The sequence below is a fragment of the Caretta caretta genome, chromosome 2 (genome assembly GCF_965140235.1).
Source record: "Caretta caretta isolate rCarCar2 chromosome 2, rCarCar1.hap1, whole genome shotgun sequence".
Lineage (NCBI taxonomy): Eukaryota > Metazoa > Chordata > Testudines > Cheloniidae > Caretta > Caretta caretta.
In genome coordinates this window covers 205,592,960-205,620,476 of record NC_134207.1, presented here as the reverse complement: position 1 = coordinate 205,620,476, position 27,517 = coordinate 205,592,960, and the positions used below count along the sequence as shown (strand labels likewise).

The following is a 27,517-nucleotide window of genomic DNA, read 5'->3' as shown; positions in this document are numbered from 1 at the left end:
TTTACCTTGGTGCAAGGAGGTAATAGTTCCTCTTTATACATCTGGTGCAATTGCATCTGAAATGTTCCAGGAATCCCATTACCAGAAAGATATTAACAAACTGGATAGATTTCAAAAATGTTCAGAGACTGGTGGACTGACTTATAAGGGAAGATGAAAACAGCTAAACAAATATATCTAGGCTAAATTTTGTGTGCCTGTGGGGTCATAATTCTACAAATATTTCACAGGTGCAGATGCCAAAGAGGTTAAATAATTCTATTTAGCCTGGTGCAAGAAGGTATAACTAGGAGAAAAGGGATCAAATTAAGAAAGGCAAAAATTAGGCTGAATATCAGAAAACCTTCCTAACAGTTAGAGCTATTAGACTATGAAAGAGTTTCCCAAGGGATGTAATACAAGCCTTGTTATTTGGGACACTTAAAATTAGACTGCACAAAGTACTAAGAAATGTACAATCTTGCTTTGGCAGGGAGATGAACTAGAAAACCTAGTAGCTCTTTTCAGTCTCTTAAATGTGACTTCAGGGTCTGATCCTGCACCATGAAAGTCAATCAAAGTTTTGCCACTGACTTCAGCAGTACTGGGATCAAGCCCTCTGCCCATACTAATTATGGCCACCTGGCTTCTTCCTTTGTCCTCTTGCCCCCACAAACTGCCAGCTTCAAATGCTAAATTTCTCACCCCTTTTGTTCCTTATTTCCAGGAAAGGCTCAGCCCTCTCCAACTCCAATTAAAAAACCATAATTGTACACATACACTGTAAAACTGCCTTCCTTAGCCCTCCCCGGCACTCCCAGATTGAGTAACAATATTGGCAATGGGGGAAGGGAGACATAATTCTTGTAAAAGAACTCTAGTTCTTTTAAATAACTTTGAAAGGGAAAAATAAATCGTTTGACGAAAAGAGACGGATCGGGGAAGGGGAGAGTTGTACAAATATACAGCGAGCGTTTTTTAAAATGCTACAGTGAGAGCAGAAGCAGCAAAGGGTTACAGTGTGGAGAGAGAGAGAGAGTGAGAGAGCACGCATTATTGATGATACCTTGAAGGGCTTCCGCTTACATTGGTGTTAGCAATCTCCTAGGCACATTTCCTTTTTAGATTCAGAGTTTATTTAACCTGCAATATGAGTATTCGTTACCAAGGAGTACCCTCCAGTTATTATTTGAAGACACAATCTTTGTTTTAACCAACAGTGGAGTGGGCAGGAAGTTGAGTGCAGTGTAATCTTCAACCAAGAAATCAAGCTAGTAAATGTGTAAGTGAAAATATTAAAGATTTTATTGCTTTGTACCAAGAGAACCCGGTGTACTAACCACACATCCGTGACATAAGTAGAGAAGAGGTTCACTTACTGATAAATAACAATCCTATTCACTAACATTTGTAGATCCTACAGTAATGGACCTCTATCTTAAGAGCCTGATTTTCACTATAGGACTTCATCTCTGTTTCCCCTGGAGTGTGCCCATCTTTTGGAATGTACCCATTTTCCGAGCACTAACCCTGCTGTGTGCAAATAACAAAGCCTGCACCTCCGCAGTCCAGTTGGGCAAATTGAAATTTTACATGCAAAACCCATCGCCTCTGCACAGACCCGTCAGAACCTGTCTGCTACACATGCTAGTCCGTGGAGACAGGTGAGCATCAGTGGACATGAAGGGGGCTGAAGAGGTGATGTCACCTAGGGATTCTGAGCTTGAAGGGGGAGGCTGGAAAGAGTGCTGAGTATGGGGCTGACAAGGAGGTGTAGGAAAGTCAGCTAATAGGCTTTTTAAGGATTTACATTTCCTTCTCCTACCTGTCAGCCCCTCCAGAGTATGCTTTACCCCCCTGCCATGCCTGTATGTGTTCTGCAGCCCTCCCCCCCCCAAAAGTGTTTGTTTTTTCACTCAGAATATATTTTCCAAACCCAGTTCATATTGAAAATTAAAGTCCAGTGTTGCAGAGTAGGAAAAAAAGAAACAGAAACACTGTCAGTAGATAAGACTCATTGCCCTTCCAGGCATGCTTGATTCCCAGGGCAGCCCAATAGGAGGGGTACAAGGCTACTCTGGCTTTGTATGTGGGCTGACAGACAATTCAGTGCAGGCCTGTAGACCCACTGGCCAGAGATCAGTCCTGTCCTCTCTGGTCTCACTGGGGGCACCTCTGGATTGTTCTCCTGTCATTCAGACATGTACCTGTGTCTCACGTGCTACTTTTAGTCTGTTCACCCTGTTCTCTGCTGCTGCGGGCCTCCTGCCACCAACAATCTGCTTCCAGGCTTAGCTTTCAGCTTTTGGGGCCTGATCTTCCCTCCCCAGCCAGCTGGGCTGTCACCACTTGCTGGCTATTCACACTTACCTACAACCCAATGGCTCTCTCCCTGTTTGCCCAGTCTCTGTGTGTCACCTCTTTGTCCACTAGTGCTAAGTGCTAGCATCATGGAGCCCTCTGCTGGCTGGATGCTGAAATGAGTCCCTACTGTTACTAGCATGATATGTGGTCAAAATTTTTCTTCCGGCTCATGATGAAAGGGGATGGACTCGGAGGCGTCACTACTGAGCCAGTATGGTCACTACAATACTGAAAAAAGACACTGTTTAATACAAAACCCTCTTGATGATTTTAAAAAAAAATTGGCTGGGTCCTCTGGTCCTGGTGCTGAGGATTTGTCCCATCTCTCATTGATTCACTCTGTCATGGCATTTATTGCTTTTCTTTAGTAATATAAACTTGGGCATTGTAATGTCTACTGTTTCGCCAGCTAGAAGGCGTAATATCAGATGAATTACTAGTATTGCGAGTTTAAATATCCCACAGCAGAGCTTTTAATATTGTCCTAAAACTAAAGGTAGTATGATGCCAAACTGAATAATTTGGTCTTTCCTTGGATGACTCAGTGACCCATGAACCTCTCAGTGCCAAGGTATGTACGTTCTGGTTCACCAAAGAATGTCAGCTGTCTTAAATAAAAGCCAGGTCACATTGGTCATTAATATCATTGTGAAATGTATGTACAGATGCTACGTAAGGAATTATGTATGTATCTTGGAAATATGTTCTAAAGTCTGTATCAGAACAGAGATAACAAACACGTTTTCTGTCAGACAAAAGATATTTGTTCACCTGTCTCTGTTCGCATGTAAATTAAGCATTGTAAGCTAACACAATGGAAGCTCCATTTACATACGAAGTCAATGGGGGGAGGATGTGAAATAAACAGGGAGGCAGCACACCAGAGAATAAGCCACGTGTGTGTGTGGGGGGGGGAGGGGAGTGGGGGGCAGTGGTGCTGGCTATCATGGGTCTGGGTACTTTGTAGGATATAAGAAGAAGGCGAGGAAAACACCCCTTTATCCTGCACCTAGGAAGTAATTGAGCAGTGCAACTACATTCATGAAAATGGGATCACAACCAGCCTTGGTTGAAATTCTGCAAAGGACCTTTGAGGTGAGATAAACTTCTGTAGACAGAAGGTTAGTCTGATAGGTGTAGTCTCTAGAAAGCATGTTATGATTTTCTTTTATATGTAACCTTTTGATTCCATTATCCTTACTCACTATCTCTTGACTCTCTGATAGTAAACTTCTTGTTGTTTTTCACGGTAAATATATCTCAATCCTGTCATACTATATAAGGAGCTGATCCTGAGATGGATCATATAGGTTGGTGTGTATGATGTTCCCTTGGGGATAGCCGGCCTGGTATTTCTGTGAGTGTTCAGTGGAGAAGGGGCTGGATGCTACAGGGCAATGCTTCCAAGGGGTTTGGGGACTGAGATGCACTTATTAAACTGAAAAGCAAAGTAAGGGCTAGCATTCCCAGAGGAGAGTGCTTAAGCGGATAACACGCTGGTAGGGTCAGGGAGCTGAAACCAATATAAGCACAAGCAAGTTTCCTTCACACTGGAGGCAAGATGGTAACAAGGTGGCTCTCAGTCGTGGGCACCCTGAGACCCGTCATAGCCATCACTCAACTAAATCCAGCTAGGAATTTTAGCACACATTGATCCATTCTTCTTAGCAAATGATAGGAAAAATCTGGCAGTTGTATTTCATGAGCATTGGTGAAATACTGTGGAGAGTGCCATACTTAAAAAAACCCCTAGACCCATGAACCAATCACCCAAAACCATAATACTAAACTTGACCTATATAACATATATTCAAATTCTGTGATTATTTAAAATCTAAGCAATTTACCTCAGAGTTAAATTATTAAAAATAATGTATTTTAAAATTATTTTCCCAATCTTTGCAGTCCTCCAGCATCTGCAGTTCTCTATTTGTAAATTATTACCCTCATCCTTTTATTGGAAAATTGAAAATACCCTTTTTTCCCCCTTGATTTGGTATATTACTAAAAAATTCTGAAAATAAATTTAAAATTAAAAAATGACAGTGATGCTATACATATCTGACTAACACCTGAAATTTCTAGTGCTTGGAGGGCTGTTCCTTGGAAGTAGTAGTGCACCTAATGAAACTCTATTCTGGAAAATTGTTTCTTTGTTTATTATTCAATCATGTTTGTTTGTTTGTTTTATTGGACCTAATCCAAAAATCCTTACAAAGTTCTTTATCTATCTATAGAAATACAAAACTCTCCTTAAAATGGAGTTTCGTTGTAATAAGGGGTTCAAGATTTGTCTTATTGTAATTTGTTCTTTTTAGCATAATTGCATTTCAAGTTATGAGCTGGATTAATCTCATAGCTGAAGTTGAACAGGTTGGCATCTGTACATTTAGAATTCATGGAAGCTGTCCAGCTATGTCAGCTGGCTCTTTACAGATATCTGAAGATAACATTCATCTAATGAGGGCTGTTCATACTGTAGTACTAGAGGCTGTAGGGTACAAAAATCTTCAGTTTGCTGAGAGCTAGCAATTTGGCTGGGACTGTTCTTCTGTTTGCAGTATGTAATGACATTTTCTTCCCGCCTCAGGACTTAGAGTTCAACTGGAATCTTTCATAGCGGAGTGAAGCTAGAAACTTGACAGATGCCTGTGCCACCCCCGCCGCCGCCTCCTCCACCACCACCTCTTCCAGCTTCTGGAGGACCACCCCCAGCACCTCCACCATTGCTATCTTCATTACCTCTGGTAAGATCTGCTTTTTATTTTGATTAGTGTAGCAGGGTAAATTTTATCACAGATTTTTGTGATAATAGCAGGGGCAAAGCCTGCAAAGTATTTTGGGTCAGGTGTTTTGAACAAAAACCTAGGCTGGGGGGTGTGTGTGTGTGTGTATGTGTGGTTTTGTGTGTGTATGTTTATGCGCACTTGTGCGCACGCAAATTTAGCACTCATAAATACCCCCCAAAACACAGAGAGCTTGATTTTAGTTTGAAAATGTGCATGTGGGAAGTGTTGATTTCTTCTTTCATTTCTAATAGCTTGTATTAGAGATTTTAGTGTTTTTCCTTGTGGTGTATCCCTAGGAAGAAAAACACCTATGATGCTTTTATCATGTTCACACGTATAGCTACTGTATGTAACAGATCACCTGGTTGCATGTCACCAACTAGTGCATGTGCCCTTGCAGTGAGTGGCTGATGCCCTGGCTGGAATTCCAGATTCTTATTGTACTTTGGTTATGCTGATCCTTGGGGATGCTTCTTCAGGCCCTTTTTTATGTGTTGCAGTCACTTGTTTATGGGGTGTTTCAGCCTTGAAGCTATGACTGTAGAGAAAATAATGAATAGCCATATTCAAGGCCAAGCACCTCTGATTTCCTCATACACTTTCTCTGCCACGGCTATACTCCTTGCAGCATGCATTAGTTTTCTATCGCTGTAGAAATAAGTGCCCAACTCTTTCAAAAATAGAGCTTTCTTTCTTTTATGCCTTGTGATGCTGATATAAATACATACTTCAGACCCTTGAACTTCTCTTTCCTGCTCTTACATCCATGCCTATGTTGTGAAGGAGTCTATCAGTTTTATTTGATTATGTTCCAACTTTGTCCTCTCCTAGGGAGATATTACCTTGCACCTTCTTTATTTGCCATTCCAAGTTTTAAAGAATTAAAACTGAACCATCCCGCAAAACTATCAAAAAAGTGCAAGGTGGTGAAGGGGGAAGGAAAGAGAATAGTGCGTGGCCTGAAAACATACAGGTTGAGGAATTCTGGTTTCTCTGGTTTAATTTTGATCTTCAGGCATATTGACTGGAGTTTTCACATCTGTGTTCCTGATGTTTGTCTCACAAATCCAGTTAGATGCCGAAATAAGTGGCCTGATTTTCAGAGCAGTTTAATGCCCACAACTGCTATGGAAGTCAATAGAAGCTGCAGGTACCTGTCTCTTGACTTTAGGCACCTAACTTTAGGCATCCAGTTTGAAAAATTTTGCCATGATATACAAAGGGGCAGATCCTCAACTATGTCCCAAATGTAGGAAGTGTGTATATGTGTGCAAAAGTGGCTTCAAGCTCAACATTGCACTCCCAGATCCTGTTACAGTCTGTGCAGGGCCAGTTTCCCAGCAGAGTTAGTGCTGTTGTCAGGCTATTCTACCTTACACCAACTATAAATGGCCCCAGGTGGCTGAGAACCTAGCCAAAACCAGCATAACAAAGGGGTGTCCTGGTCATGCCACTTTTTCCCTGGTACACCATCAGCAGGAAGGGATTGTGGGATAAGAGCCTCTAGATCAGTTCCATGTAAATTCATTCCTGCACTGGGATGATCCTTTGACTAGTTATACTGGTTTTAGGGCCAGTTTACACTGGTGGCACAGTGGAAAGCAGCCACGTCACACTTTTTAGAATCTGGCCCAAAGTGTCCACCACTTCAGTTACAAGGTTACCTCTCTAGACCAGTTGGAGGCAACTATGTGGCAGGTTTTTAGGGACTAGATGGCACCTTAATGACCCAACATTCTCCGCAGTCTACCCCAGAGTTATTCCTCTAGAACTAATCATGTTCTCGGGCAGACTGGTAACTGGCCTAATTCTTCTTTGGTGTAAATATCTCTCTCTCCCTCCCCCCCTTCTTGTGGTAATTGCAAATCCCTTCTGGAAGGCTGCGTAGCGGAGGCCCAACTAAATGTGTTGCTACTGTTTTCTGCAGTAGGTCTGGTTACTGCCTCCCATTATTTGTCACACATGGCACTATATCTGTTGGGGGGAAAATGGAAATATCCCAGACATAAGGAGCTTTTAGAATATGCAGCAGCTGGCTTCAGTCAGTTCATACTCTGCCTCCAAAGTGGTTACGTTTTACCTTGAATTTTGCTCTCCTTCTGTTGCCAGAGAATGCTGACATCTTCCCATCATTTCATTTTAATGAATTACAAAATGTATTTCTGATTTATAAAGCATACTCAGTACATTACCCTGTCAGCTGGAATTTGGAAAATCTTCCAGTGCAAGTGCATAATTTAAAGGGAGCAAATGGATCCTGCATAAAGAATTAGTAAGACGATTCTGCCGAATGTTATTCTCGCATAACAGTGAAAGGAATCTTCTCTGCTAAAGTTGAATCAGAGGGAAGACCATTTTTAAGAGGCCCTCAGTGTCTAGTTAGTGCTACAGAAGCAAAATGCTGACATAGGTCAGACCCCTGTTACAACTGTGCATCTGGCTAAAGGTGTTAATTGGGGAATCCATAACAAGTAGCTACAGACCCTAGATTCTTTTGCTAGGAAGATATTGTCTAGAATTTGGCATCTGTATCCTACAGCTGCTAAAACTGCCCAGCTGTTGCTACAGCTGCTGAATTTATTGTTGGAGAATGGAAATATAAAAATGATAGGCAGTAATATAAAAGTACCATTGAAACAAACAAGCTTTGCCTAGTCAATGCACACAGTTGAGTCTACACACACAGATGTAAGTAAAGGGGTAATTTTTATACCGATTCAGTTAAACCAGCACAAGTTTTGTATGTGGACAGACATAAGCCCGGTTTAAACTGATACAAGAGTCTTCACGCACAAGTGTTGCACTGCTGCAACTTCTGTGTGTAGACAAGACACAAGGCCTCCATTTAGTATTTAAATACCCTGCATTTTCAAGCATGCAATTATATGGGATATGAAATTATATTATTTTTAAGAGTCCTGGATACTGATACATGGACCTCTTCAGTTTTCATCTTTGCTATAACTAAGGGGAGCTTGTCAGATTGGCCTTCAGAATAAGGGGAAAACCTATATGATGGGTATTTTATGAAAAAAATTATCCTGAAAGATCTCTTATCTTGTGTGGGAGCTTATCTTGGTATTTTATCTAGAAGATAGCACAGCTTTTCTTAGGGGATCAAATAACACTTGTGAAATGTTGCTATGCAGGTGTGATCTGACATCTGGCTTTGCTGCTAGTTAATTCAGGTGAACCTGCAGAGAGTGAGTCCTTGCACTTACACAGATCAGATGACATTTGTTAAAGAAGAACCAGTCAATTACTTCCCACTTTGTTTTTGTCGTTGTGACAGAACAAAGTAGGTGATTCAGGCCAGGCGAAGTCTAACAAAGGGAAAAGAAGGATGCTGAAGAATTAAGGGGGCAAAGAGTTGAGGCTGGTAGAGTAGAAGACTGTTGATGTAAGGGGAGTGGGGACAAAAAGATTGAACACAAGGAAAGAGTGTAAAAACGGAGAGGAGGACTGAGATGGAACTAAGTTTTAAGAAAAAAATAAAAGAACACAGCTGAAACAGAGCAAGGTTGTTAGGTTCGGTTTGGTGGAGCTTCTCATTTCTACTTCCCAGCAGTCTCCTTTCTTTTTTTCTGTCTCCCTTTGGCTTTGCCATTAATGGATTGAGATGTGGCCCTTCAGTTCATATCTGTCAGGCTTTTTGACCCTTGTGGCACACCTGCCGCCTTATGTTTGTGTGACATGGTCAAGAAGTACTTACATATGCAACGTGGTTAGAATAATCATGGATCAAGACCACGCTGCATCAATTTTTTTAAATGTCACTAATACTTTGGAGAATATTGGGTTACCCTGGCCACATGAGAAGTTAACAACTTCCACTCCCCAGGGTAAGTGAAATAATACATAGATTCATAGATATTAAGGTCAGAAGGGACCATTAAGATCATCGAGTCCGACCTCCTGCGCAACGCAGGCCACAGAATCTCACCCACCCCCTCCTGCGAAAAACCTCTAACCTATGTCTGAGCTATTGAGTCCTCAAATCGTGGTTTAAAGACTTCAAGGAGCAGAGAATCCTCCATTACATTACCTACTTGCCTGCATATTTTATCAACATCTCATCTAAGATAACTCTGGATCCCTCGTTAAGCCACAGTCCTCAATGATTTTGCATCTTTTCTTTTCTCCAAACCCCAAACTGCTGTTTGCTCTTGAGTCCTTTGCAATTTTAATGCCTTCCTTGAGTCAGATGCAAATTAGTTTGGTTTATACTGGTTTTTAAATCTCTTGAGCTTGGAGATAGTCTGATGTGAATGCTTTAATTATAGAACTGTGTTCTACTTATTTCGTAGCTGACATGTTTTTTTTCCCATTTCTTTTGTAATTCTATCATGCAAGCAGTCACAAAAAATGTTGAAATGATACAAAGACAGAATTCAAGGCATGTTAGGAACCACCTGTGCCCAACAGCTGAAAAACTCCTGGCTGCTTGAGCATGTAATAAAACAAGGCTTTCAAATGAATTTTTGAGAGGGAATGTGGGAGTATACATGCAGCAAGAGGTGTAGGTGCTATTTGTTAGATATTTATGTGGCACCGTAGGTGGCTGATACAAAATGTAAATATAACTAGTGGGAGTAATTGAGCATCACTTTGTGTGCCTGCCTTCAGGGGTCATAGATAAAACGGAGGAGGAGTTGTAGGAAGAAAAAAAATGATAGGTTTAGGCAGTGGCTTATAGAGTCTTAAATCTGGGCCCTCCTGATGGAAAAGGGGCAATTGAGGAGTTTGTCCTCATCGTCCAATAAAACTGAAGGAGTTTGTTTCACTTAAACTTTCTAATCTTTCTGTTTTCCTGGGCTCTTTTTCTTTTGAAGTGTATGTTTTTTTTATTTGGTAGGGGAACAGGTTCCTATAACAGCCCATGATGATGTTAAAAACAGGCACTGGTCTGGTACTAGAAGGATTACAAAGATGTCATTGCTTAAGCTCTCAAGAGAAGCAGGACTGGCTCTAGGCACCAGCAAAGCAAGCACATGCTTGGGACGGCACATTTCCAGGGGCGGCATTCTGGCCATCCCTTTTGTTTTTTAAATCCACCAATGTACGAAAAAAAAAAATACATGAAGATCAAAAAAATCTCCAGTAGTGCGATAGGAACGTGACGTGAAAAATATCATGTCACGTCGTGACATGGTCACTCATAATGTGAACATGCGTAAATGTGTAAACGTTAACGATTGATTAAATCAGGAATCACAATTACTTGTGTGTACTGTGCTGCCCTATCAGCGCCATTCGTGCCAATTTCCATGTTGCATCAGTGATTATATGGCTAAAATGGCAGGACGAAAACAACTTTCTGGTGCTGCCTACCGGCAACAAAGAGAGAAACGGCAAAAAGGATTAGAAAAACTATCTCGTACTTCAAATAAGTATTTTTAAAAAGTCGACAATCAAGGAGAAAACTCTAAGCAACGCATTGAATGTGATTATTCATCAACTGATGAAGACCAATCAAACCAAAGATTCTTTATCAACTGATAAAGATGAACAACAATCCGACCAAAGATTATCTTCGCTAACTGATAAAGATGAACAATCACAATCCATCCAAAGATTAACTACTTCACTTGAAGAGTCCAGAAACGAAGAACTGTTATCCAAATCTAAAACTGAAGAACAATTATTGGAAGGTGGAGAGACTGACATAAGATCGGATCCAAGTACATGGCCGACAATAATTACTGATGCAATGCTAATGATTATTGTGAAAAAAGATCCTTCAAAACTAGATCCTACATTTGAATATCCATTTAATGAATCGAATTGTCGATTTATGCCATCCAGTATGAAGAAGAAAATGAAAAATGGGGAACAAATTAATCGATCGTGGTGTGTGTATTCACAGACCAACAATGTAGGGTTTTTTGTTTTTGCTGCAAACTGTTCTGTAACTCGGATATTCTTCTGGCCACTGCAGGTTTTAATGACTGGCGAATTTTGCATCAGCATTTGAAAGAACGTGAAACATCAAAAAATCATTTACGCTCATGGACAAATTGGATGCGGTACAGCAAAGTCTACTAAATTCAGAAATTCTACTTTGGCAAGCTGTGTTGAAACGTTTACTGGCAATCATTAATTTCCTAGCCGAACAGTGCCTCACATTCTGTGGATCCTCGGATATTTTATATGAGAATAACAATTGAAATTTCTTGAAATTCGTTGAGTTATTGGCAAAATTTGATAGTGTTATGGCTGAGCATGTATGAAGAGTGAAACTTGGAGAGATTCACACCCATTATTTGGGTAAAAATAATGAAATGATAAAATGAAATAATACAATTATTTTCTAATGGAAAAAACACAACAGTTTTGTTATGAGGCTCATGATGATCCTATTCTCAATCCAAAAGAATTGTTTAAAGTTGAATGTTTCTATTGAATGTATTCTGGATGTAGCTATAACTTCCATTGAAGAAAGATTTTATCAGTTGCATGGTCATTGTGAAACTTTTGAATTTTTATACGATATTGGAAATATTAAAAATCAGTTTTCCAAAAAAGACCTCGTGAAGCACTGCCAAGACCTACACTTAGTGCTCAGTACTGATAACGTTGCTGACACTGATGGAGTAGAATTGTATGATGAATTAATAGCTTTATCTGAGCTAATAGTCCTAAAACTTCTCCTCTAAAAGTATTAGAATTTATAGCAAGAAATGATTTTTTCACTCCAAACACTGCTATAGCATTACGCATTCTTTTAACATTACCAATATCAGTGGCTTCTGGTGAGCGCAGTTTCTCAAAACTGAAATTACTAAATTATTTGAGGTCCACCATGTCTCAAAATCATTTGTCAGGACTCGCATTAATTTCAATTGAAAGTACCATTGCAAAACATTTAGATTTTACTGGATTACTAAGACTACGCAAGTATTAAAAAAAACAGAAAAATTCAGTTCATGTAAATTCTTTTAATTTAGGAGAAACTGGATGCACCGGAAGACAGTAACGTTTTTCATTACAGTGTATAGTTGAACCCAAATTGTTTGTAATTGTGATTTTGTTAAAATTAAATGAGTACACTAGTAGGAAACTGTTTTATTTCACAAACTACAAATTCTCTGTTTTCATTTTTTAAAAAATTTTAAACAGTCAAAAAACCTCCCAAAACAAAAAAAATTGCAAAGTGCAAAAGTGTGTAAGAGTTCCCCCTGTAAGTTTTTCATCCATATGACTTGTGCATGACTTTGAGTGTAAAAAAAAAAAAAAAAAGGGGGGGGGGGAATTTTTTTTGCTTGGGGCGGCAAAAAACCTAGAGCTGGCCCTGAAGAGAAGAATGAGAGTAGGTGTTTTGGTAACCTGCTATTTGTTTTAAAGTGCAGTAGTCTGTTTACTGATCTGCTGCATGTGTCTACAAGCATGCATTTCTGATATTATGTTCAATCAACATCTATTAAAATGTTGATATCTTAGGAAGTGTATTGTATGTACTAGACCCTCACAGTAGATGTTTGCTTAATGATTCAGACATTTCTGAAATTAAAGAAAATATTTCTGCCTCTCTTCAGAATTATTTTGTTCTGTATAATGAAGTGTCGGGGCAGAAATGAACCAAAAAGACACGATGGTTCAAATAATTTAAAACCAACAGAATTACACCAGGGGTATATGTCCCATTGTTATGTTAAAACCAAAGGTGAAAAATGTTCTTGCTTCAGGAAAGCATTGAGTTAGTACAATGTAAAACTTGAAATAATGCTAAAGGTAAATTATCATATGGATTAATCATAACTGTTCCTGAATTCTTATTTAATGAAATAGAATTAAGGGAAAATTACAATAGCTGCTGAACATATGGCAATCTACTGGTTTCTTCAGTTGGCTATTGTACTAACTTTCTATTCTTGCATTAAAAACCTCAGAGGAACAATTCCTCTCTATGTAGCAGTGTGATAAATGCATAATTTACACAGAGATAGAATTTCCAATGTTAGGGAAAACATCAGATGATCTCTGCACTGGGGGACTTTTCCCCTCTTCTCTTTCGTGCAGTTGCTATGTTTTTTGTCAGAGAGAACCTTGTAAGCCCGCTTAAGAAAATTGGAAAACGACAGTGTTATCTCTGAAGTTGTGTGGGAGTTGTTTTGCTGTTATGACATTTTTGTACTGCTAATGTTTAGAAATGGAAATAATACATGTAGAATAACTTGGTTGAATGGCATGGGAATTTATTGCCTCATGCATTTTGGATATATCTTTGAATACTCTTAAGTCAGGTACATGATTCATGTAACTTATGAATATTTCTTAGTGTTCTGTTAACTAGTTCTGTTAAGAGACTCTCCCAGATGTAGAGGTGAAAGATCACAATACTTTTGAGCAATGTCAGATCTTGGCTGTGTTTCAAATAGACTTTGACTTCTGTGTCTCTTCTAACTTCTAGAAGGAGTGATCTAATACCAGCTTTGGTTAGAAATCTCTTTTCAAGGGGTTGTATATATCTTTTTATTCTGTAGTAGCTAGAATTGTCTTCAGTATGACTCTCAGATCTTAAGAATATAAGCAGAAAAAATTACTCTCCTTCCAGTTTGAGGTGATTTTTGGAGGCAGTAAATGCTGCTGCTCATCGGAATGAAGAGGTTCTTTATGAAGTGATGCACTGCGCAGTCACTTTCTACCCAACTTTGAAGTGAATGCAGATCCCGCAGAATAGCGGGATAAGGAACTAGGGGTGCAAGTCAAATGTGAATCTCTCACAACGCAGTGCAGCACGTTATCAGTAGGCAGTCCAGATTCTATTGCAGCCTTTTAACTTCCTAGTCTGTAGACCTTGAACTGTCAGTCAGTTTTTACTCCTGAAATATCTATTTTTGCTCCATATTTTTATCAAGCCTTTAAATAGACTCCAGAATCATAAGATTTCCCAAATACTGCAGTATTTGGGCATATGTAAAAATAGGTTTCTTACATTAAATGCAGCTTGAATTTGTTTGGCTTTAATAGCTGCAGAGAGCCAGGCTGGATTGCTGGAAGACCTGGACCATTTGGCATGAGGAGCTAAGCATTCCTGTGAGGTTTTCCAGTGCTTTCTTTATTAACTCTAGAGGCAGGATTCCTTGAACCAACAGACTAAAGAACCCCCCCCCCCTTTTTTTCTTTTTAGACCACTCACCAGTGCCAGTAGTGCCAACTCCTGTTACTTCATCAAGAATCTTGCGATATTTGGTGGTTTTCTTAAAGCTGCTCCTGGGGACAACTGATGACCTGAGAATCTCAGCTTTCACTTAAAGGGAAATTTTGAGCCCTTATTGCTGTAGTGGAAAGCTTGAAAACACAAACCGAGTGTACTCTAAAAGCTCAGAAGGCAAGCAAAAAGAGCTTCTAAATATATTTTTTTTAATCTCATGATTTTGAGGTCTAATTCATAGATTTTTTTTTTAAAAGCTTGGAGTTGGCAATACTGCACCCCCAGTCTTATCTTTTTATGGTATCCCTGCATATTATCATTCAGATTAGAGTCTGAATTTGGAGTTTGGCCCATTCTGTTCCTGGGTCATCTCTCTCTGTAAAAGTGGTGATGAGAACCTTAATTTAAAAAAAAAAAGGTCTCAATATAATCTCAATATTTTTAGCTTCATATGGGGTATCTTAAAAAATGGGGTGAGGGGTTATCTTGCTTTTTTCCCCCTGGCTGCTTGTGTGTGGATTTCAATTTGCCTCGCCTTGGGTAATAAAGAAAACTTGCTCTCTGTGTGTCTTGAGTATGTAGCCCATTGTGCTGTCTAATACAAGTGTAGTTGGAGATGATCTTCTTGTAGACAGTGTTGTCACCATACAGGCTGTAACTGCTCAAATAATCGGGGTATTTGTGGATATCTAATTATTTGATTTTTTTTTTAAATAGTGGAAGAGGCTGGCTTGAAAGGAATGGTACTTTTGTAGTCATGTTGAACTGTTACAGCTCAAGCCACATGAAACTGTAATCTTTATATATAACCTTCTGTATTTGTAGCTTCAGTGGGGCAATATGAATACGAAGATAAAACCATGCCAAGATAACATTGCTCAATTTATTTCTGTCTGGACTGGTACAAGGACATGTACTGCATATATCTGTAGATAACACTCTCTAATGGTGTGTTAACTAGGATCATGCTGACTTTGTTGGTAGGAAGCACACTTCATTTAAGCAGTTGTGTTCTGTGCAAGGCTGTTTTTATAGTAATCTCCATTGTGCTTAACATCTGACTTTAGTAGAAAACATTCCAAACTAGAATGGCCGTAAGTTTTTCATCCATATGACTTGTGCATGACTTTGCTGAGTGTAACTCACTGAAATACCACTAGGCCATCTGCGATACATACACATACTCAGGTGCAAATTGTGACTGGTGGAATTTGCAATAGATTTCAATCAGTCAATTAGTACTATTCTTACAACCTTTCAGTTTTAAAAAAAAAACCCACACAATGCCGTGACTTAAACTTCTGTACATTGCTGGAATGTGATGTTACAAGAAACTGAAAAGATGTTCATTTTTTCCTAGTCTTAAACTGATTAGAGTTTTTCATGGATACAAAAGGTCATTTAAAACCTTTGAAATGTGTTTGCGGAGGTAGCCAGACAAGGTGAATCATATAGTTTCTTTAGAGCAGGCCTAGATTAAATTATGATGCCTGTAGGAGGTCAGAGATGCAGTTATTATTTACTTGTATTACTGTAGTACAGAGGAACCCTCGTTATGGACCAGGAGCCCTAGGTGCTAGACAAATACAGAGTCAATGTTGCCAACTCTCATGACTTTATTTTGAGTCTTGTGATATTTGGCATTTTTCTTAAAGTCTCATCTCCTGGAATTATGTCATTACATGAGAATCTCATCTTTTGCCGGGGGGGGGGGGGGGCAATGCTAGCCCTCATAGGTGTGGCGAAAAGCTTGATAATGTGAAATCAAAAGGAAAATATAAAAACTTTAATATTTATTATTTTTAAAAATCATGAGATGTTTAAGCCAATCTTGTGATTTTTTTTTTTTTTGGGGGGGGGAGTGGGAGGCAGGCTGACTCATGTTTTTGGAGGACTTCAGATTGACCGTACTGCAGAGTTCACATTGCCACCCACCTTGGTGCCCTGTGTGATTATGTGTCTGAAATGGTTTGAAAGCCTGCTCTGTAGAAAGAGAACTTGACACAAAAGTGTACACCAGCCTGATCAAATTTGGATGCCAGAAAGTTAGGCACCTCAGTAAATAAAAGCGGCTCGGCACTTCTGAAAAAACCATATAACTTCTGTTCGGTTAACTAAACATGGATTTAGATCGGGGTTCTCAAACTTCATTGCACTGGGACCCCCTTCTGACAACAAAAATTACTACATGACTTCATTAGAGGGGAACCAAAGCCTGAGCCCCACCACCCTGGCGGGTGGGGGAGACGACGAGGACTAAAGTCCAAGCTAAAGTGATTTCACTAACTGGATTGGTGTGTGCTGGTGGTGGTGGTGGCGGCGGTAGGAGTGATGATGGAAATGAGTGCTGGGGTCCAGCTGCAGACAGTTAAAGTCTTGTCTATGCTTCTTTCAGTTTCCCACCATAGCTACTGTGATGGGATATTGCAACCACATGCAGTATCTTTGGGGACCATATTGTGTTAAGTTTATATATTGCTGTGTGCCAAGGATTGTATGCAACTCCAGGGGGGAGGTTGCCACCGCTCTGACTGGAAGTAAGAGCTGTGAGTAGTGATTAAGGAGAATCACTCAGGTTGTAAACACCTCTACCCTTGGGGAGGCTAGCATATATTGGTTTAAACTTGGGTTTCCGGAGACCAACAGGCAAAGAAAGGGTTTTTTCTATAGAGACTGACTCAGGGCCTTCTTTCTGATCCAGAAAACATAAGCAAAGTTTCTTCTTGATCCTCATTAATTAGAAGTTGACTTGTGACCTCAAGGGTGGGAGGGTGGAGTATGTATATGCTTCCAAATCATGTGTTTGGGGTTTTTTTATTGCTGTAATGCTAGATGTTCTCCGTACCCATATAAATCTTCTATCTATTTCTGACTCTTGCTAAGCTCCTGCACTCCACTGCTTTCCAATTGTGTAGTCATTTACAATTCTGTAAAGAGTATACAAAATACTACCATTCTGATTTGGTAGTGTTTTACACCTGCGGTGCACTGTGTGAATGATTACACAAGGTGCAGGGCAGTGAGAACCGGGTCCATTGACATTTAAGGGTCTTGTGGAATACGTGGGTCTTACAAAAAGCAAGTCCCTATCATCAAGTGCAGTTAGTGCTAGAAAATTCTGTTTGTAGACATAGCTGCAAGTTAAAATTAATAGTAGTCCCTATCTCCCCTTTACTATTGTAGAGGAAGGTCAAGGTGAAGGAGAAAGCACCTTGGCCTGGCCATGCTGATTCAGGTTCTGTTTAGGTCAGCACAATAAAGTGATATAGTCCTGATGTCCTAATGTAACCCACATACCTCCTAGGTGTGGTGTTCTGTCCCATCTAGTGGCACTGAGACCACTTAGGGATTAATGAGTCTGCTCTACAGCCTTGGCTAAGTGCCATCTGGCTTTTAGTTCATGCAATAGAAGCTCATGTATTTTTTGCTCCAGAAGTCCCAGGTTCGATCCCGCCTGCCGATGACCAGGTTCTGTCAGCATTTCAAGTGGGGGCTCGTCTGGGATTTCAACTGGGAAGTCTGTGAAACTTGGGACGTGTTTCCTCAGCTAGGGGAAGTATGTAACCGACACGCCTTCTGAGTGTGGCACCCTGTGCTATCTCGTGGCACCGAGACCACTTACAGAGAGATTAATGAGTTTGCTCTACAGCCTTAGCTAACAGCCATATAGCTTTTAGCTCATGCAGTAAAGGCTCAGGCACTAAGCTCCAGAGGTCCCAGGTTCGATCCCACCCACTGACGACCAGGGTCTGTTGGTGTTAGACTAACAGACCCAATAAACCATTTTGTCAGTAAAGTGTACATTGAATGTGCTTTCCACCTGCATTTTGATTTGTACAATGTCTACTGAAAGAGAGAGAGGATGGGCACATTTTGAACACAAGTTATCTACATATTAGATTTGTTTTCCTTTATTTTTCTTTGTATATATCTGTGTGTGAACTCTAAGTGCATTAAACTAATCCATTTTCCAGACGTCTTTAAATCCTGTTAATTTAAAACAGAAAAGCCCTAAAGGCCAAGCCTGTGAGAGATGTTCAGAACTCTTAACAGACGTGGTATGCATACATCACACAAGAATATGAATGATCAGGGAGTTATTAGTTTTCAAATGATACCTCACAAGGCATATTTTGTACAAAGACTATTACAGCAGTGTGTAAGTACAGGAGTTCTTAGTGCCACTCTGACATCCACAGCTGTGTGTCAGCCTTCTCCTGTCTCTTTTCTAGCCGCAAACCTATCAGAGCTTCTTCTGGTCAAACAGCTTGTGCAATTGATTTACAATATTCTTTCCCACCATCTTGACAAACTTGTGCAGCTCTGTATTTACAACAGCATACAGTCCTTAGCTCACTTAGCCAAGGGGCGGAGACAGACGGTATCTTTCCCCTGAAAGATCTCTCCTGGCTCACCCTACTGAGCACTTCCTTCCTGAGGCTTTTCTACTTTCTGGGCTAGTGGGGTTAATCAGCCTAACAGCTCTCTCCTTCTCATCCCCAATCTGTCAGTGAGGCACAGCTTTGCCCCTCAGATGTACTCTGGGGTGGTGATATTAGTGATCAGGGTGCTGGTACAGATGCTGTTGCCCAGCTCTCTGTCACAGGCTGCCTAGGAACTGTGTAGTATAAAAGGCCGCAGATATGTTTTTGCTGTACTGTTCACTTGTTTATTAACAACTCTACCCTGAATTGCTGTGGGAATTAGATCAAGAATGCATTTCAGAATCAGAGTGAAAGTACCCAGCCCAACCCGAATACCCACCTGAGTCAAGAAGGAATTCCTCTTTCTAGGTACCCATGGTAGGGTTGCCACCTGCCTGTGTTTTTAACCAGCCTGGCCTGTTTTTGTAGTGTCCTGCCAGCTGCTGGTGAAAATGTGCCCTTTTTCCCACTGGCACTGATGTTCTCTCTGTAAACTGCAATAAACACATGTGACAGTGTCCATGCAGCGTGTAACTTCTGGCACGCACATGCCATGTGACTAAGAAGGGTGCATACTGGCACAGCACCTGGGTCCCACTCTGCAGGCCAGGCTCTCAGCTGAAGCTGCAGTAGCTCCTCTCAGCACTGGGGATCGGGAAGAGGGACAGACCTGAGGCTCACCAGCAGAGAAGGGTCAGGAGCAGGGACTGGGATGAGGGGAGCAGGGGCTCCTGGAAGGGGGCTCCCTTGAGGACTGAGGCTCCTGGGAAAAGGTAAGAGTCAAAGAGGCCTTGAACTGCCTTTAGTTCTCCACCTGCACCACTTCCTGTATGAGGGGAGCAGACAGGGTTAGGATACTGGTGTGGGGGCACCTGAGGGGAGAAGAGGAGGGTCAGACTGATGGGATCCCTCTAGGGGGGAGGACTGTGTCTGTTTTTTCCATGTCTCGGAGGTGGCAACACGGCACCTGTAAAGTTTTAAAAATACTAGCACAATTTTCTTCTTTAAAAAATAACTAATATTACCATAACTGGTAGAATCTTTCAAACAGCTAAATGCCTTTTACTCTTAAATAACTATGGAATCTGAGCACCTCTCAAGGATTTATGCTGAGCACACCCCTGTGAGAAGACAATATTCTCCTCCATCTTGTAAAGAGAGAGAGAAGAAGATTCACATGGCTATGGTGTAGCTGTGGTGGCGCACAGAGTAGACTCCCATCATGAATGGGCCCTTGGAAATCTTCCTTCAGAAAGAGTCAACATGGGAGGATTTAGTCTTCTGAAGTCCCTCAGAATTCCATTTTCTAACTTTATTTGTGGTCAGCCTCATGCTCTACTTCTTTCATCTTATTAGGTGAATTGAAAAATACTATTTTGTTTTTACAGTGCAGAGATTTGTAATCAGAAATAAATATAAAGTGAGCACTGTACACTTTGTATTAGAAAATGTAGAAAATATCCACACATTTAAATAAATGGTATTCTATCATTATTTAATAGTGCAATTAATCACATGATTAATTGTGATTAATTTTTTTAATCGCTTGACAGCCCTAGTTCTTATTATGCCTTTCTCCACTAAATTAAAGAGCCCTTTAATGTCTGGTATTTTCTCCCAGTGAGATTACTTATACACTGTGATCAAGTGATAGCTCAGTCTTCTTTTTGATAAGCTTAAACAGGTTGATCTCTTTAAGTCTCTCAGTGTAAGAGATTTTTCTCCAGCCCCCAAACCTTTTATTTGTGGCAGCTTTTTTTGCCCCCCTCTCCACTTATTCAATATCTTTTATAGCTTGTGGACACCTGAACTGTATGCAGTATCGTTCTAACCAGTCATCTCCCTGCTCTGACTTGCTACTCCCCTGTTTCTACATCCAAGGGTTGCATTAGCCCTTTTTTTTTTTTTTTTTTTTTTTTTTTGTCATAGCATCGCACTGGGCACTCATGTTGAATTGCTTGTCTGCTATGACCGTAAATCCTTTTCAGAGGCACTGCTTTCCAGGATACAGTCACCCAGGGGCAGCGAGTTATATACACTCGTAGTGCCCAGGTTCCAGCAATACTCAGGGCCCGGGGGCCCAACTCCACCAATGTTTGGGGCCAGGTCTCTCTCCCGGCCCTCCTGCCGCCCCCCTGCACCTCCCCTGAATGTCCCCTGGCCCCCACTTGCTGCCCCCGCTCACCTCCCCGAGCCCTGGAGCTTGCAGCTCACACTGACTCTGCTTTGCCGCTCCCCCGCATCAACTGCTGCCGCAGGGTCCTAGTGCCCCCCATTCACAAATGGCAAGGCAGGCTGCCCTTACCCTACCCTTCCGTCCTAGCCCTGAGCCTCTCCAATGCCCCAAACCCCTCAACCCCAGCCCTCATTCCCCCCTGCATCCTAATCCTCTGCCTCAGCCCCACAGCCCTCACCCCTGCACCCCCTCCCCCAGACCCCCTCCTGCCCCCAAACTCCCTCCCAGAGCCTGCACCCCCTCATCTCCTCCTGCACCCTAATCCTCAGCCCAGGGCCTGCACCCCAGACCTCTTCCCCCCACCCAAACTCCCTCCCAGAGCCTTAGCAGGTGGGGGGCAGAGGTTTTTTTTTGGGGGGGGGGGCGGGTTCTGGGCTCCACCAAAATTTCTACAAACCTGCCACCCCTGCAGTCACCTGTTCTTCGCGGATGACCTGGATTCCTTGTTCCTAGGTTAATACAATCCAATCACTTAACATTGGGCTGTATTAAAACGCATTTTGTTTTGAAGGGCCCAGCTTACTATGCAGTCCAGATCGCTCTGTATGACTGCCCTGTCATCTTTATTATTTACCATTCCACTAATCTTTGTGTCATCTGCAAATTTTGTCAGTAGTGATTTTATATTTACTTTCAGATCATTGATGAAAATAGATTCATAGATACTAAGGTCAGAAAGGACCATTATGATCATCTAGTCTGATCTCCTGCACAACACAGGCCACAGAATCTCACCCACCCACTCATGCGAAAAACCTCTCACCTATGTCTGAGCTATTGAAGTCCTCAAATGTTGAATAGCATTAGTCTTAATACAAATCCCCGGGGAACCCTGCTAGAAACTCCCCCATTTGAGTTTTTTTTGAGCTCAGGCAGTTCTTAGCCCATTTAATGTGTGCTTTATTGATATTGTATACTGGTAATTGTTTGAAACAGAAAGTGGTACAGCCTTACAAAAGTCTAAGTATATATTACATCTACACAGGGAGGATCATCTGAAGTTTCCAGTATTGGCTTCTGCCATAGTATATGGATGTGAACCAATGGTCTGATCTGATGTGCTACATCCTATGTAATATCCAGCAATAAAGAATTTTTGGGATATGAATGTTGGGGTGCTTGGTACAGTAGGTAGGAAAGCCTCTATAACAAAGGGATTTAAAATAACAGCATGAATAGTGTCTGTCAATGCAGAAACAATATGGCCTCCACTTACCAGCTTAAGTTTAGGTGGCGTAACATAGGACATTAAATTGCAGCCTCGGCGGTTTAGGTTGGACATTAGGAAAAACTTCCCAACTGTCAGAGTGGTTAAGCATTGGAATAAATTGCCTAGGGAGGTTGTGGAATCTCCAACGTTGGGGATTTTTAAGAGCAGGTTGGACAAACACCTGTCAGGAATGGTCTAGATAATACTCAGTCCTTCCTTGAGTGCAGGGAACTGGACTAGATGACCTCTTGAGGTCCCTTCCAGTTCTATGATATGTAAGGGAAAAATATGGTGAAGCTCAGTGAGGTGAAAAATAAAGCATTTCTTTAAATTGAGGCTACTGCACATGTGACTTATTCTATTTCTGTAACAAATTATTTAACACGACATTCTTTTGTGTGAAATAATAGAGCAATAACCTGATGGTTACCAAGGAAATGAGAACTAACCAATTTAATTTCATTCTGTGTTACCTTAGGCATCTCTGGCATTTAGTAAAACAAACGATCTTCACATTCTTGTCTGCTTCCCTTTTGATTTTCAGTGAAGGACTGAGACATTTCCTATTCTGTAAATGTAGTTGCCCCATTAGTGTAGAGAAGCACTTTGTAAAAATGATACCCTTTGTGTTACACCTCTGCTCCCCCCTGTGAGTGCCAAGGAAAATGTATTTGTCTTCCTGCTCAAGACACTTGTGTGTATATTTTTAAGATTGAAGGTCTAACCCCAATGAAGAGTTCATTTTTGTCTTCTGGCTGTACCAGCTTACCCAATTATTTATTTGTTTATTCTGTATAAATAACATGACAGTGAATCCCTGGCTAATTCTTCTTCCTTAACAGATATCTGTGCAGTACCCAAGAGATGATGCTTGAAAAGTCTGTCTGCAGCTAATCAATTGGAGCAGGTTTCCTTGCTGGAGTATATTCATATTTCTGCCCTCATTGGGATACTTGTGCTAAAGGGTGCCAGCACTCACTGGCACTATTAAAATGTCACAGACAGTGTAGGTGTGGGCAATGCTGCAAACAAGAAATTCTTAGGGGAGTTCTCACAGGTGTGCAGCCAAGCAACACTGCTACTCCCATACTGTCTTGACCTTGTAATGGAAAAAGAATCCATATCAAGCTGTTCCACAGCATAATCAATCAGCAGACAGATTAACCGCTCTGGCCATGAAAATTATATATAAATGTACAATATGAGGATCTAAAACTACAGAAGTGTGAGGCGGAGTGTTTGAAGTGAAGATTCCTACAGTTCTATCCTACAATACATTTTATATTTGCAAAATGAAGTATTCCCTCTTTGTGTAGTGACACACACACACAAATCTCTAAAGGGAATTTAGCAGTTTATATTAGAGGGACATGTCAGAGATCATTGTGACCAATTTAATCTACTACAGATTGTGTACTGAAATACAAACAATATTCCAATACCCTATCTGCTCACAAGAATGGAGCAGGCAGGCAGAGCGGACAGCTGGCATAATATGTGGACACATGAACCCAGAAAAAAACACAGCTGTTGGATCTAATTTTAAACCTAACAGTCTTGATCAAGTAGCTTTAGATCCTAATTGACTAGCTACAGTTAAATTATTAGTGGGAGTGGGGAGAAGAAAGTTTGAAGATACTGGTGAAAAGCTTTTGATACAGGCAAGATATATTTGCTCCAGTTATGGTTCGTCCATTTGTCATAGTAAGTATTGTGAATAGTTGAGGAAAAAGTGACTGGAAATAAATTCCAACTGGTATGTACCCTATAACATTGCTTATATCAGTCAGCCTTTCAGTGCCTTGATAACCAGAATTGCTTGTACGTTTAAACTTTGTTTTAAGCATGTGGGAAAGCAGAACTATTATGTAAATTAGGGAACTATCTAGGAATGACTATATTTTTTCAATGCCCTTTTGAAGAATATATGGTCACAGTATCAGTCACAAGGTTATTGCTGAGTTTTTACATCAGATGGCAGGAATGTAATAGACATTACTGTCACCTAAGAGTGCCACCTAGTGGACATTTGCAAATCCAGATTATTATTTTTTAAAGCATAGTGAATAAAAATAGGCAATAAAATGTAAATATCAATTGCATTTTAAATTAGCTAGGTAAAAATTCTGATCATATAGTGGCTTCTAAAAATTTTCAATCCTGTTTTCCATCTTCACAATTCTCAGATAGTATTTTTTAAGAGAGTGAGATGTTTGAGCCAGAGTAAGTATAAAGTTAAAGTGGAGCAATAATAGGCTGCTAAAGAAAAGGGTCTTGTGTGTTTCTGTTTTGGAGGGATAACTTGGCTATAATAACTTGCTCTGGACTTGGCTATAAGGACTTGCGCTGAGTTGAAGATTCTCATGTTGGAGGACAATCCAGTGCCACCCACCCACTGGCTTTGGACATTTCCACTTTGTCCTTTTTTACCTGTTTGAAGAAAAACCAAATTGCCAGACATCTGAAATAACAGATTTCTGCTTTTTTTTATTCTGTAGAGTCTCATATTCAAGAACAAACCCAAGATTTTATATTAGTGTGGTCATACCGAGACAACTGCTTGTCTTTACGCTTATAGGCCTTGAACACACTAGAATATTGTTTATTTAGCTAAATTGATTTTTAAAGCAATCTATTTAAACTGTTTAAATCTATACAATTCCCTAATACAGAGGCACTTAAACCCCAGTTGAAATGTCTGAATTATATCATCAAGATTAAACACAAGATGCTATATAGTAATGCGATCATATCAGTATTGCAGGTTGCAATGCTTATGATTAAATGGTCTTTTTTAACGAGGAAGGAGAAATACAGAAAAAAATTGTGTTCTCAAATTGCTTATGAAATCTTCCTTTCATAAAGCATTGTAGGTAAAAATCAAAAGACCTATGTGCCCTCAGTGTTAGAATTACAGGATGGGGGAAGGAGGCGGGCAGGCCTGGCACTTCTAGGAACATTGGTAGCTCATTTGCCAGAAGGTCAGATTGAAATGAAAGTAGGTCCCTTGTTTTGTTCAGATGAAATTAAACAGTGCTAGTAGAGCCCCCTTTAACTTGCAGTTTCCTAGCTTTTGTGTGTCTGAAGACAGTTGTGTTAATTCCAATAATATATAATTTAAGGCACAGTAATAAAGATTTCAAGATAACTGCCTGAGATGCTTGCTTCACTCCGGATTTACTCTATTAAAGTTTATTTATTTTGTGCTTCCTTTCTCAGCTTTTGCCTCACTGTCTAATATTGTTATCTTCAACAGACAAGTACAGAGCCCCCAAAGCTCAGAAAGGAAGATCAAAAAGATCGAAGTGCATTACTAGCAGATATTCAGCGAGGGACTCGCTTAAGGAAAGTTACCCAAATCAGTGACCGAAGTGCACCACAGATTGAAAGTAAGTGTGCAGCTTTGTCAACTCTGAGAAAGGGGCCCAGGCCTGCCAATCTCTTGCCTGAGTAGTCCTGTAGAAGCCAATTGGACCACTTGTATGACTGAGGGTCTGCAAAATTAGTCACGGCCTTATGTTTGTCTTAAGGCCAACTTCAGTATGGACAACTACTGAGGGGAGGGCTTGATTTGCCAAATTTAGAACCCACTTTAAATCATAGGTTCTAGATTTGTCATTTAGCACTTTATAGCAACATAAGTGCACTACACTAGACATTTCACAGTCAAAATGGAATTTACACCCCTCCCCAGAAGAGCTTACATTCTAAATGAGAATGTTGAGAAGAGAATTTGTTGACTGTGGGAAAAATTAGGAGACCTTTTTTCCTTCCGTGTTTTGTTTTATTTATCTGATAAATCCTAGAAGCGGAGCTACTCTGAAACAAGAACATTTATTGGCTGCCTAGCACAGGTTTCCATTTAGCTACAAATATATTATTTTTATTATATTACCCCTGGAAAGCTGATTTTAAATTTAAAAGGTAAAAAAATAGTTCTAGAGGTATTTAGAGACACCTGTGGGTCGTTCCATTCTCTCACAAACCACTTCCAGGCTTCTGAGTAACTGCTGGCAGGTTGCCAGATGTTTCTAACACTGAAGGAAAGAGTCTTACACATGTGTGACAGCATTAATCGGTGCTGGATACCCAGCTGATCCACCGGGGAAGTGATGTGCAGATCAGCTGGACCCAGTGAAAACCGTGCTTTCTTAAGAGATTACAAGTGACTTCTGTCACTGTCAGCTACTCTTCAGAATTGTATGAAAGATTAAAATCTGAATTTAATGATAGTTTAACAGCTCATCACAAAATGATGGCTGAATACGAGACTAAAATGTCCTAGCATTATTGAGGCACGAGAAGGTGCTGTGGTCTAAGATGTAGGTTAAATAGTAAAGTTGTCTCTCTTGCACCCTCAGTAACTTTCTTGGCTGTATATGTTAAAACAACAAAATCAGAGGCTGGTGTTTGCTGGTGTTAGCCCTTTGAAAAGCCTGAATGTAGACAACAAAACACATCTATAAACTCCTCTCCTTGTAACAGAACCCAGAGGACCTAACAGAGATGGAGGTGGACCAGCAACCAGCAAAAGTGGTGCTCAGCCATCATTGGGGGGCTTGTTTGCAGGTGGCTTTCCCATGCTGAAACCAGTTGGCCAAAGAGACATGACGGGTAAGGACACTTTTCTGTAGGAAAGAACAGACTAATGAAACTGGGATTGTAATGTGAAATAAAGACACTCCATGTAGCTTTTGTGATTTTTTTTAAACCTTTGATTTATTTTGGCACCAAATTAATACACCTTTATGTGCACCTGAATCCCCCTTGTCTGTGCCTCTGCCCTTAAACGCTAAATAGTTAACCCTCAAGACCAATGATAAGAAAAATTGCCTAATATAGAGATACTCTATGCTTCTAATCCAGTTCCTCAAATCTACTGCACTACAGATGTGCACATTGCTTTAGAGACACATAATAAAAATCACTGCCCTCTGAAGCTTACAAAGTTAGACCTTGATCCAACAAATTACTTAGCCAGACTTTCAAAGGTATTTAGGTGCCTAGTGGGATTTCTACACCTAGCTCCCATTGATGTCAATAGGCTCTTTTGATGATCTCACTAAGTGCCCTTAGTCAATGGGACTTGGGCATCTAAGTCATTTTTTTATGAACATTTCAGCCGTAAGCAACTACCTAATTTTAAGCATGTGGGCTTTCACATTGACTTGAATGGGGCTACTTGCATACTTACTTAGGCACATGTTTAAGTGTTGTGCTGGACTGGGGCCCAAGGAACTAAATCTCCATCCCCCTTGATCACGTGAGTAGTCCCATTGATTTAAACAGAACCACTTGGGTGTGTAACGTCTGTGAATGTATGTTTGTAAGGAAGCCCCAAGTAAGACGTGACACAGTAAC

General features: G+C 40.6%; 2 protein-coding genes across 9 annotated transcripts in view; one reads left to right on the top strand and one right to left on the bottom strand.

Annotated features, from left to right (window-relative positions):
• Positions 1-27,517, bottom strand: part of SCRN1 (secernin 1) — a 171,319-nt gene that overhangs the window by 67,031 nt on the left and 76,771 nt on the right. The window lies entirely within an intron of this gene.
• WIPF3 (WAS/WASL interacting protein family member 3) overlaps positions 1-27,517 on the top strand; it is a 78,984-nt gene that overhangs the window by 18,226 nt on the left and 33,241 nt on the right. For 4 of the 7 annotated variants that reach the window (XR_007354991.2, XM_048838486.2, XM_048838479.2 and 1 more), the window contains exons 2-4: positions 4,934-5,090; positions 25,413-25,545; positions 26,642-26,770. Coding sequence is in view for 6 of the 7 variants with exons in the window: in XM_048838486.2 (XP_048694443.1) it covers positions 4,989-5,090; positions 25,413-25,545; positions 26,642-26,770 (364 nt within the window). In the remaining variant the exon portion in view is untranslated. Of the gene's footprint in view, positions 1-1,243; positions 1,262-1,441; positions 1,644-3,310; positions 3,439-4,933; positions 5,091-25,412; positions 25,546-26,641; positions 26,771-27,517 lie in introns of those variants that run through there. The other 3 variants (XM_048838481.2, XM_075125766.1, XM_048838482.2) reach the window with 3 other exon arrangements.